Source organism: Belonocnema kinseyi, chromosome 3 (assembly GCF_010883055.1).
Source record: "Belonocnema kinseyi isolate 2016_QV_RU_SX_M_011 chromosome 3, B_treatae_v1, whole genome shotgun sequence".
Taxonomy (NCBI): Eukaryota; Metazoa; Arthropoda; class Insecta; order Hymenoptera; family Cynipidae; genus Belonocnema; species Belonocnema kinseyi.
In genome coordinates this window covers 93,098,620-93,111,289 of record NC_046659.1, presented here as the reverse complement: position 1 = coordinate 93,111,289, position 12,670 = coordinate 93,098,620, and the positions used below count along the sequence as shown (strand labels likewise).

The 12,670-nt window shown below is 30.4% G+C and overlaps 1 protein-coding gene across 1 annotated transcript in view; it reads left to right on the top strand.

Annotated features, from left to right (window-relative positions):
- LOC117169222 (protein Shroom) overlaps nt 1-11,078 on the top strand; it is a 245,016-nt gene extending 233,938 nt beyond the window's left edge. The window contains exons 10-12 of the mRNA XM_033355479.1: nt 6,534-6,738; nt 7,128-7,394; nt 9,692-11,078. Of these exons, the coding sequence (XP_033211370.1) occupies nt 6,534-6,738; nt 7,128-7,394; nt 9,692-9,943 (724 nt within the window). The 3' untranslated portion in view covers nt 9,944-11,078. The remainder of the gene's footprint in view (nt 1-6,533; nt 6,739-7,127; nt 7,395-9,691) is intronic.
- Nucleotides 11,079-12,670: the final 1,592 nt, after the last annotated feature.

Genomic DNA, 12,670 nt, shown 5'->3' with positions numbered 1-12,670 from the left:
TCTCCAGGAAAACATTCTCTACAACTCTAGTGTTTCCAATTTTTCAAATAACTAAATAATCTTAAAATATAATTATTTTTTTACAAAATTGTTTCATTAAAACAATTGTTCTAACGATTTGGAGCCATAGAAGAAGCCATATAAGTTATAAACAAATTTACTTTCGAAATTGGAAACTTTAGAGTTTTAGAGAATGTTTTCCCGGAAAAAATAAGCCGTCATTTTTTAAAATGCAATCATTTTTCAAAGATTGGCAAGAAGCGGCGGTCAGAAAAAAATCGATTGCAAAAAACATGGTTAAAATCAATGTCTTTTTTGTGAATTTTAACATTTTTTATAAAAAATAATGTTTTTTATTTGAAATGACATCAGTAACAATATTTCGATTCTTAAAATCATAGAAAAAATATTTTTTTCAGATATGTGACTTTTAGCCGACAACTATCTTTAAGTTGAACTACTTTAAAATTTTTTTTCTTTCCTTTATTGAAGATTCATCATTTTAGTTGTCAATTCATCTGTTTATAGAGCTGTTTTATAGAACTGTTCATAGAACAGTTTTATAGAACAGTTTGTTCAACTGTTTCTTTCTTTTTTTTTTTATAAAAATTTAAGCATTTTTTTTGAAAGTCAAGAATTTGGTAGAAAATGAAACTACTCGGTTGAAAGTTTACATTTTTGGTCGGAAATTCAACTGTTTTATTAAAAATTAAACTATTTTTATGAAAAATTATGTGATAGAAAATTGACTTTTATGTTAAAAAATCATATTTTCGAGTCGAAAATTAAACTGTTTTGTAGATAATCCGTCGTTTTGGCTTTAGAATTCAACAATTTTGTTGAGCATTGATTTGTTTTGTCGAAAGATCGTCGTTTTGGTTAGAAAATTAATCTTGTTAGTTGAAAATTCACCTTTTCGGTTCAAAATTCAACTAACTGTTTAAAAATTCGTATTTTTTTTTTGAATTCAAGTGATTGAAAATTAGTTTTTTGTTGTTGAAAAATAATTCTTTCAACTAAAAATTTGAAGTTTCTATTGTTCATCAAACAAATCTTTTTTAGTTGAAAAATTCAACTGTTTGGCTTAATATTTATTAAAATAAACTTTTTTGTTGAAAATTCAACTGTATGAAAAAATACTTTTAAATAGACACTTTGCTGATTTTATAAACCATTGTAGTTGGAAGCTACTCTATTAAGTACATTTCAGTAATTTCATACTCCATAGCTTAGGATCCGAATTCCAAACATTTATGAAAAATACATATTACTACAAGATGAGTACTCAGGTTACACCATTGGCCTTTCTTCCTCCTCTGTATTTTATAAGCACTGTCATTTCACTTGCATGATCATCGACTTTATTACAGGCTCCATCTTCTTCCTCCCACGTAAATTACATGCACGAGATACGCCATGCGTGTAACGTCCTTGAAAACAGCACCTTGAGAATCTTATTATTTTTCTTCATTGCAACTCGAGACGTCTCTCGAGAAATTAAAGTAATTCTCTGATCTATTTATTTATCAAATATTATGACTGTTGCAAAATCTATTTACTCAGAGTGTCTACTAACCGAGGAACAGTCGGAAATTACATTTAAAGTTTTGGAAAATGTTAATTTTTAAAGATTTCAAGAGAATACAAAAATACTCTTCAATAGCTTATCATTAATTAATTGCTATTACTAGAGATCACTTAGAGTTTTAAAAATATTCAATCTATGATATTTTATAAAAAATAACAACTTTCATATTCACCAAATCTGAGCAGATAATGAAGACATGGAAATTCTATTATATTTCTCATATTATGTGTAAAAAGATTTTCTAAAAAATTAATTAAAGAGGGTAACTATCGTGTGCCAAAATGTCTTAAGCAATTGCAATCTAATTATATTAATTTCTACTCGACAACATAACTTACCAAATACTATTTTGTTTAAATACTACAACGTATCACAATACATAAAATTACACATAGGAAAACTTGATTTTATATTTTCAACCAGGGGAAAAAACGAAGGAAATCCAGAATACGGTGGTAGAAAATTAGTAAACACAGTTATTTTTTGCAATTTTATTTTTCGATAGTTTTGCTGAATATTTTATTTATATACCACCTTCTCTTCTTTCACAAAAGAGTCTTCTGTAAATTCATGAGTCTATTCGATTGACAGTTTTTTTTTTAGATTCCTTGCAATTTTTTTTTCATTCTAGACGAAATTCATGCACATCTGCCTGATGGAATTCCAGTGCTTGAGTAACAAAGGGTATTCTTCTTTGACTGAAATGACGCGGAAGTTTGAGGTTCTTTCTTTGGCTTGTCCCGTTGGAAGACAACGAGACACGTATACTTGAAGCTTGTATCAGAATACGTGGCGTGCGCCTCTGAATACGTCTTTTCAATACGACTTTTTGATGATAGGTGCTTACGTATTCAAGGATTCAAGATTAGAGTGCTTATTATTGCTGAAGAAGATTTCCTCGATTATGTCTGTCGATTCATGCATGGAATACTGCACTTTGTATTCAGTTCTTTCCATCAAGCAAACAATGATGTGTCTCGCACCTGAGTTTACTCCGAATAAATTAATGAATTATGGTTGACCCAATTTTTTTCCTAAAATTAATCAAGGAAAACAAGTTTTAGTCTATTCGAATTCAGAAGTTTGGAATTCAAAGGCCTTCTAAATTTGGTGTTGCTCACATTATTTAGTAGAAAGAAAATTATATTCCGTTGAAAACTTATTGGCGAGTACAAATTTCTAAGGGGTTAGCTAAGCTTAAACATCGTCCATTATTCAGACATGTTCAAAGACAAGTTAGAATTGGAATAATTGTCAATTAATAAACGTAAAAAATCTTCATTTTTTATGCCCCGAATTATGGTACGCGTGAAAAAACATTCTTATTATATGTACAACTATGTTAAAAATGCTGTGTTAAATGCTTAAAAAATATATATTTCGATATCTGCTAATTAAAAAGACCTAAAATCTTTTTATTTCATGCCCCGAATTATAGGCTGCGTAGGAAATCTGGAAAGACACCTAAAAGCCACCCTTATGATATTCACACTGCACACCTAAAATGTTAAAAATGACGAGCTAGAATTTCGATATTTCCATCTCTTGGAAGTTAAATCCTTTAATTAATAGTCGTTTTTCAACTGATACAGAAATTAAATCCCTTCCAATTACAAGATTAACTTGATTGCTGCAAATTTTTATCACTCAACTATAAAAAATCTATCTACGAAACAAATTGCATCTAATTGAAGAAGATTTAAATCACTCTCAATTTAAAATCTATTTTTCTCTTTCAGAATCTCTTCGACAGTACGAAGGTCAAACCGATTGGCTTGCGACATAAATCCCTGTAAAACGTACTGTGAAGTAATATTTGTGTTTTCAAGTATGTCATCTATTTTATAGCACCCTCGTAATTTTGTCCTCGTTGAATGAGAATGCGTCTCAACGAGGCTTGTGACGTTATCGACGTGGGCGGTCGGTGATATTTTTTCTTTCGCGGTACCCGACATGGAACAACATGGCACGCGTCCATTAGAAACGACATGCAACTGGCGCAGACCTCTCAATGAACAATTATCATGTGGATGCAAGCATCAGGATTCCTTATCCACATTATTAATGACTGCCAACTTATGTGGGCTTTAATTGTCTTTTATTTTTTAAAGAACTTCTAAGATCCACGTCTACAATCGAAGTCTTTCCAAAAGAACAAGAAAATAATCCATCGATTTATAAATGACAGGCTCGTTAGAGGCTCAAATTTCTACCATATCGACTTTACGAATTAAACTTTACGAACTCAGATAACATTTAGTACGTTTCCTGATGATAAATTTGGACAAAGTTTGCGAATTTTACAAAAGATAACCCTGTGACGGTGCAGTTTAGGAATGACTTAATAAGTTTCAAAATCACTTTGATATGTTAGACTTCAAACTTTTTCACCTATTCCCTCCATTCCCCTTTTTTACAGGATTCTTCATTTTCCTCCTTTTTTCAAGAAATTTTCCCTTTTTATCGTTTTTGCGTTTAAATGCGAACTGAATTAATAGAACCGAATAAGAAAATCCATTTAGTTGAAAAGTCTGTTATTATATTTTTGGTCCAGAATTCATCTCTTTCGTTTAAAAATGTAATTATTATATTGATAAATTCACTATTTTGCTAAAATGTAATATTTTTTGGTAAAAAATTGACAGGTAAACTACTTCGTTACAAATTTACTTGATTGGTTGAAGCTTTATATCTTGGGTTTAAAATTTAATTATTTCATTTCTAGAACATCAATCTTCTTAGTTAAAAAAATGACTTTGGGGTTGAATGTTGAACTCTTCCGTTGAAAATTATTTTTTTTTCGCTTCATTTGGTTGAAAATTTGATTATTTCTTTGCAATTTCCTTTTTTTTTTGGGGAAATAAATTTTTTAGCTAAAAATGTAATAATACCATTTTTTGTTGACAATTGAAATAATTGGTATTTTTTGGTAGAATACTATTCTTCTTGGTTGAAAATTCCTACTCTGTAGTTAAAAATACAACTGTTTGGTTGAAAATTAATCTTTCTTGGTTGAGGATTCAATCATTTTGTTTAAAATTCGATTTTGTGGTAGAATTTCACTGTTGTTTATTTCAAATTAAATGTTTGTGAGCCATTTTGAACTGTAACATATTTGGTGGACATGAATCATTTTTCGCTGAAGACTCAACTACTTGGTCTAAAGTTAAACTACTTTTTAAAAAATTCATGTTTTTTTTTGTGAAGATTCACCGTTTCAGTTGACTATTTTTTTGAAAATTTGTCTTTATTTAGAAAATTAATCTTGTTTGTTGAACATTCATCAATTTTTTTGAGGATTCAACTATTTTGTTAAAAATGCGTTTTTTTTTCGTTTAACTATACACATTTTTAAGGTTCTCCTTTTATTGTAGAAAAGTCATATTTTTTGTTAAAATTTCAACTTTATTATAAATAATTGATCTCTTCTACAACAAAATGTTACATTTTTGGTTTATTTTTAATATTTTGTGTTGTTGAAAATTCGACGATTTGGTTGATAATGCATCTTTATAGCTGGAAAATTTAACTATTCTGTTGACAGTTCAACTGTTTTGTTGCAAATTATTTTTTTATGTTGATAATTCGTCTTTTTGAATTAAAAATTCATCTTGTTTGGTAGAAAATATATTGTGGTTAATTTAATTTATTTTAATTTAATCCCTTTTTATTCCCCTATTTTTGTGAAAAACTACTATATTTCCCGGGTGTTAGAAAAGTTTAGGCTGCATTAATTTTCGAGCACTGCGTTCGTCAACTAGTGGGTTGGGTGGTAAAAAAATAATCCAAAATTGATAAGGTAGTTTATGGATGCACCCTTAGTTTGATGAGATTTCTTATGAGTAGGATCCTGATATTTCTTTTTCAATTGATCTTTTTTTTCAATTTTCTTTTTGAATTCTCCTAATTATTTCAGTTAAGTTTGAATCTGACGGAATTGAATGTTGACGTTTTGAAGGAATTAAGTAACAGATTTTTTCTATAGTCGTATAATTTAACAAGTCTTGTCGGAATTTCCTTTCCCGTTTTTGGTTCAAGTTTTAACCTCGTTAATAGCTTTTTGCAGAGCATAAATCGACGGAAGCTGTAAAAATGAAGGCGATGGGAGTTTTGCATCTGGCGAACGCCCAATCGTTCCAAGACAATAGTTGTACTGTTGCTCCTGCAAGGAGAAAGTGCGGTTACGCAAGCCGCCCATAAATGATATTGTCAAGTCGACTTGCCCTGGCCGCTGTTTTGTTCTCACCTACACGTAGGTGCTGTTCCCAGTTACGAATGGACCGCTAGTAGCCTCGCCACGTTCATTCATACTACACGCGATTCGTTGAAAGTCTAGTCATTCGTATAAAAATCATTCGGCCGACGTGATTGGCTCTCGAAATAAAAAAATCCGTTTCGAAAAATATATTTTCTGCTTCCATTTCACATTCTCTGATACCGCTCTACTTCCAGTAACTTGCTCATATAATATTCTCTGTTAAACACTTTGTATAAGTTGCAGTTTTAAAAGGTATAATTTTCAATAATAGTATTCGCCAGGATCTGACAGTTTCTGTTTCTTCCTAGTGGTTTTAATTGCAGTGGAATTCTTCCTTACAGATTGTTTTGTTTTCTGATCAGATCTGTGATGACCGAATAATGTTCTTTGTTGTTTCTTTGAGGATTAAAAGCAAGTCACTGGCACTAATTGAACCAAGCTCGGTCATGAAAATGATTATCTAAGATCTATTTACTAATGTTTTTTATCATTTCGTGATTCTAATCTATTATTAGTTCTTAATGTAATTTTCACTATTTTTTTCTTAAAGCCGAGAGCATACTTTCGTTTAAACCTCGTGGAAGTTCCGTATTATGAATTACTTCTCGTTAATAATTGTATTATTTTGAGGTACTACTTGGTTGCTAGACCTTCAGTCTTTTTCATGGTTCTAATTTTTTTTTTTAGAACCGAGTCAGCACCTGCAACACCAGTTACAACGATAACGGATCCCAGCAGTCCTCTTTCGCCTACGTCTTCCTATTTTACGAGCTCAGAGGGCAACGCAAAATTTTTTACGAGTTATTCGCAAGACGTGTCTGAAGAAGCTGCACCCACGAAGGATGGAACTACTCCAGTTATCATGGACAATATAGACCTCAGGCAAAAGAAGGTATTACGATTTTCAAACCCACTTTACTTGACCACTCATCTCATTTATTTAAACTCATTCCAATTTTCTCCCTTTTAAACCCGGCTCGTGAAACTCTTGTATTCCTTTATTACATTTTTTGGTCAGTCGTAGAGGTCGAGGCTGATAATCGACTCGTCTTCTAAACCGCTCTTAAGTATAATAACCCTGGACATTTGTGTCTATAATGAAAGCATCGATTTCTCAAAACGCCACCGAGTTGAAGGTACAAAGCGACCTGCAGGTCGCTCATTTTTCCTCATCAGCTCAGCACCTTCCTCGAATCGTTTTTAAGAGTTGTTTGTCGGGAATACTGGGGAATCTTAGGAGATTGTAATCGAACGACTTTAGAAAATGGCATTTTGTTCCAGGAGGAGCTGATGATCAGACTGGACAAGAAACTGGTAGTTCTCAGGGCTGAAGAGGAGGCGGTCAGAGAAGAGGGTGACTTGAACGAGGCATTAGGAGCCCGTGTCGCTAAACGAGTATCAGCTGTGGCTCGTCCTGCGGAGGCATCCAAGTATCGGCTGCACGTTGAGGAAGTTGGCAAAATTACCAGTCTTCTTCTTGGACTCAGCGGCAGACTCGCTCGGGCAGAGAATGCCCTTCATGGAATGTCAGCCGACCATGCCGAGAGAGTGCGTATATTCTATCTTCATTTTATAGTTTACAGTATATTCTCCATCTATCCGCTTGTCAGTATCTATCTGCAGTTTTCAACGATGAGCTTTATATAATGGTGGTTATTAACATTGTGGGTAATTGACCGTAAAGTCAAGATCGTATCTTCAATGTCTTCCGATTAAAGCAGAATCTGGGATATTTTATTAGAGAGATTAATCAATTATACATTCAATTCACATGGCGGCCGCTGAACCGGGAATTGACAGTTTATTTTATTTTTCATCTGGAACTTTACACATTCTTGAAAGAAAAATATATCAATTTTAATTCAATTCAATTGAGAATTTCATTGAAATTGAACTACAGTTCTAGTATTAAAAATTGAACATTAATTAATTTTAAAAGATGATTCTCAATCTGTTCAAAATTAAGAGGATTACTAATTTTAACCTTAAAGAATGAATTTTCAAACCAGGAAAACGAATTTTCAACTAAACATGGAATTTTCAACCAAAAAAGATCAATTTTCTACCCGTAATTCTAATAGTTGAATTTAAGTTAAAACAATTATTTCCAATCCAGAATAAAACGAATTTTCAACAAATTAGTTGAATCTAAAATAAACTAGTTGCATTTTTAATAACAACAAAATTAATTTCTACCGAAACAGATGAATTTTCAAACCAAAAAGACGAATTTTCAATCAAACTTAGAATTTTCAGTCAAATAATTGAATGTTCGACCAAAAAAAGATAAATTTTCTACCCGTAAATGGAATAGTTACACTTTTAGTTGAAATAATTATTTTCAACCCAGAATAAAAGAAATTCTAAACAAAATAGTTGAATTAAAAACAAACTAATTGCATTTTTAATTACAACGGAATTAACTTCTACTAAAACAGATGAATTTTCAAACCAAGAAGACCAATTTTTCAACCAAATGCATGATATTTTCACTAAAAGAGTTGAATTTTCTACTAAAAAATATCAATTTTCAATCCTTTAATGGAATAGAACTTCTGCCAAAACAGATGAATTTTCAAACCAAAAAGAAGAATTTTCAACCAAATGCATGGCATTTCCAATCAAATAATTGAAGTTCAACTAATAGAGATCAGTTTTCAACCGAAAATGGAATTGTTAAATTATCAGTTGAAAAAAAATTAATTTCTGACCCAGAATTAAACCTAGTTTCAACAAAATAATTAATTCCTCAACAAATAGTTGCATGTTTAACAAAAAAATATTAATTCCTACTAAAACAGAGGAATCTTAAACCAAATAACTATAATTAGTTGAATTTGCACAAAAAAGATAGGTTGTTAACATAAAATATAATAGTTAATATTTCAATAACAAAAATGTTAATTTTAAATAAAAATAGTTGAATATTACTAAAAAGACAAATATTCAACAAAATAGTTTAATCCTCAAACCTAAAAAATTTATTTCTAACTTGAAATAGAATAGTTAAAAATTGCAGTTTCAATTTCGCGCTTGAAAACTATAGCATGGATTTTTATTTTTTACCAGAAACCGTTCAACTGTTCAATTTATAAAAATGAAAAATTGCACAGATTTTCGGCATTTAATTTAAAATTGTCCTCTTGAAAAGTTTTAAATGCTTCTGTTTTATAACTGTCAATTATTGTGGCTTTTAATAAAAAAATTCTAAATTAAATATTTGTTAAGCTTGATTATAAAAGCTTAAATTTCGAAAGCTCCATAAGTTTCAGGATATTGTTATAGCTTTAAAATATTGAATACTGATCTAATGTGCAGAATTCATAAAAATAAAGCCAAGAATCCAACGACCAAATTTGGTCAAACTCTATAAAATGTTCCTATTGCAATTTAAAAAAAGATAAAAATTTTCCTAAAAAAGAGAAAAGAAAAATGAGAAGGCAAGAAACTAAATCCCCTTTCTTCTCTTTTTTATTTCTTTCGTCTTTTTTATTTTTATTATTGCCGAATCACAATTTAAAAAATCATTTGTAAAAAATAATTGGTTTGTTGCCTTCTCATTTTTCTTTCCTCTTTTTTTATTTTTGCCCAAAAAACGAATTTTTTTCTTTTATTTTTCAGGAAAGTTATTATCTTTTTTTTATATATTGTAATGGGAACTTTTAAATTGTTGATTGTCCAAATTTGGTCGTTGGAATCTTGTGGTTTTATTTTCAGGAATTCTGCACACTAACTTGATTATTGGACGTTAAATAGGATTTTAAATTTGATTTTCATCTGATAAAAGTTTCTTGAATTTGAATATTGATCTCATTTCTAATCCATTATCCTGTGTCGTTTTCCAGAAAGTCTTGGAGAGCAAAAGGGACAAACTGATGGATCAGCTTGAGGAAGCGAAGATTCTAAAGAGCAACATCGACAAGCGCAGTGTGAGCGTCTCGGCGATTCTCTCCAAGTACCTGAACGACGAGGAGTTTGCCGACTACCAGCACTTTATCAACATGAAGGCGAAACTGATAATGGACGGCAGGGAGATCCAGGACAAGGTGAAACTTGGAGAGGAGCAGCTGGCTGCCTTGAAGGAAGCGATCGACTAACACTGATTGATGCTTTCAAGTCGAATCACCAGAGCTGAGAAAGCCAAAGGCATACCAATGGGCCAATCACTCGATAGAAGCATTCAAAAGGGCATAAAAAAGACTAACTTGTACTCTTTAGAACTTCTCAGTGATTTCATACCACGTAGTGATCCTTATTCCGAATCCATATAGACCAAGAACAATGAAACGTGTCTGGTGCGTTCGAGAAGCCTTTTTACCAAGACATTTTATGGAGATTTTTTTATGAGTTTCTTTTACCTGAAGTTTTACCAGTTGAATGGTTGGCTTTTTATATTTATGTCTTTAAGACGTCATACGTTCCCTGCTTGTTGCAAGGTCACGAGGGTTCACGATCTCGAGTGCGATTTGCGATTGTCAAGCGTAAACCCAATGGAACCTTGAATGCCTAGTCCTTTTTAAGCAAGCATCGTCCTTACTCAACCAGTGAGCCATATCGTGCGTCGCGTACTCCATGCCAATCGGCAACGAGAAGATTGATGCTGATAAGGGAGCGTTCATTAAATCGATGGGACTTTTTCGGAAAATCTTGCGAATCCTTACTTGGAATTGGGATTTCTCTTTCTTATTATTTAAAGAACAAGAAGCTAATTACCACCTGTTTTGGCCGTTGAAATTACTTTTTATAGGATCAGATTGTTGTGTGAATTTGAGATAATATATTTTTTATATACTGCATACAATTCTAAAAAAATGTAGTCAATTTTAAAAAATATATGAATATTTCCCTTGTGAAAAAAAATATTCTTGAAAAAGTATCTGAACAATCAGAAACAATCAAAAGAATTGCAGTGGCAAAAATTTCTGACCATCTGCAATTTTGAATACTTTTTTGGACCGTTATTTATAATGTTAAAACACGGTTTAAATAATATTTTATTTTATGTTTCCTCCAACCACTAGCACAATTTTTAAAGAATAAAAACTATTTTATTCAGTTTTTCCAAAATAGTCATTGATATAGAATGTTTTCTATATTTTTTAAAGCAATACTTATTGCAAAAAAAAGATTTAATGCTCGAGTTATGGAAGTTAAATCGTGTATTTTTTTGGCAGGAAGTTCAAACCAAGATTTTGTTATTTCCAGAAACATTACGAAAATTAAATACAATATTATATATTGACCAAAAGTGAATTATTATTAAAATTCTATATATAGTTCATACAGAATTTTAGATTTAATTCTTGAATTTTTTCTTTCTAATTGAAATTAATGTTTTTGAAAATGTAGAAATTTTTAATTTATTATTATAATTAATAATTTTATAATAAATAATGTTGTAATAGCATAATATTGCATCCCTATAATATCAATAAATATTAATATCATTAGTTAATATGAAATTTCAAATTGTACTTTCCGCTATAAATCGAAGCGAATTTTCATCAAAAACTCGAGGATTTCATGTTTTTTGTAGTAAGTATTGCTTTAAAAATATTGAGAACTTCCTATATTAATGTCTCGTAAACGAAAATTTGATCGAATAGTTTTTATTTTGAGAAAATTTAATTTTTACATTTTCCACAATTCAACAGTTAAAATAATCAAACTTATTTTTAAAAAAAACTTTCTCGAGTAATTATATTCAACTTTTAATGCTCTTTTCATTTGACTAGTGAGGAAATATATTTGAAAATATTCAATAACCCCATTACTAACATTATCTCATTAGTTTTATTATTTCTTTCTTGTGCAATCCCTAGAATACTTTGCAATCCTTTTAAATTCTGTAAATTCTTTTAAAAATTTTTTGATTTTTTTAACAATTGTTAAATTATGTGAATGTTCTTCGAAATCGTTTGATTTCGATAGATTTCGTTAGACTTTCTTAAAAATCGTGTTTTCGAAAATCGGAAATTCTTTAAAACCCGTGAGAATTCCGAGAATTCTGTGAGAATTTTTTCGAATCTCTTAAAATCTCATACAGTATATTCAAATATATTAAAAGCTATTACAATTTCTAAGAATCTTTTGAAATCTTACAAAATCATTTAAAATCCGTGAATATACTTTAGAATTGTTTTAAATCCGTTAAAATCTTTTAGAGTCCTTTGAAACCTTTGTCATTTTTTTTAAATCCACTGAAATCTCTTTTAATTTGGAAAATTCCATTAAAACTCCAGGTTTTTTTTAAATCTCTTAAAATCCTTTATAATGTTCAGAAATCCAGTCAAATCTTTCTGTCAAATCTTTTGAAAGCTCTTACGATCCTTTAAAATATCCTGAATTCTTTTGAAATCTCTTTAAATCACTGTAAATCTTCAAAATATCATTAAAATTCATTGATATCCTTCAAAATTCGTCAAAATACTATATTATCGCAAGAAATGCTTTGAAATCCTGTGACTTTTTTTGAAATCTTTCAAAATTCTTTATTTTATTCGAAAATCCTTTGAAGTTCCGTTAAATCTTTTAAGAGTTCGTTGAAGTCCCCTCAAAACTTATGAAATTCTAGTAAATCTCTTCAAATCCCATAAAATCATCGAAAAATTGAAATTCTCTCTAAATGATTTAAAATCCTACCCTAAAACTTTTTTAATCCCTTAAAATCCTTTGAAATCCATTGAAATATCGTATAAGGTTAAAAATAATTGAATATTGTTGACAGATTGAGTTAAAAGATATGAAATATCACGTAAGAATGGTGAGTCCGAGGGTGGGAGGTATAAAAATTCAAAAATAACCTTTACATAACTAATGGACGT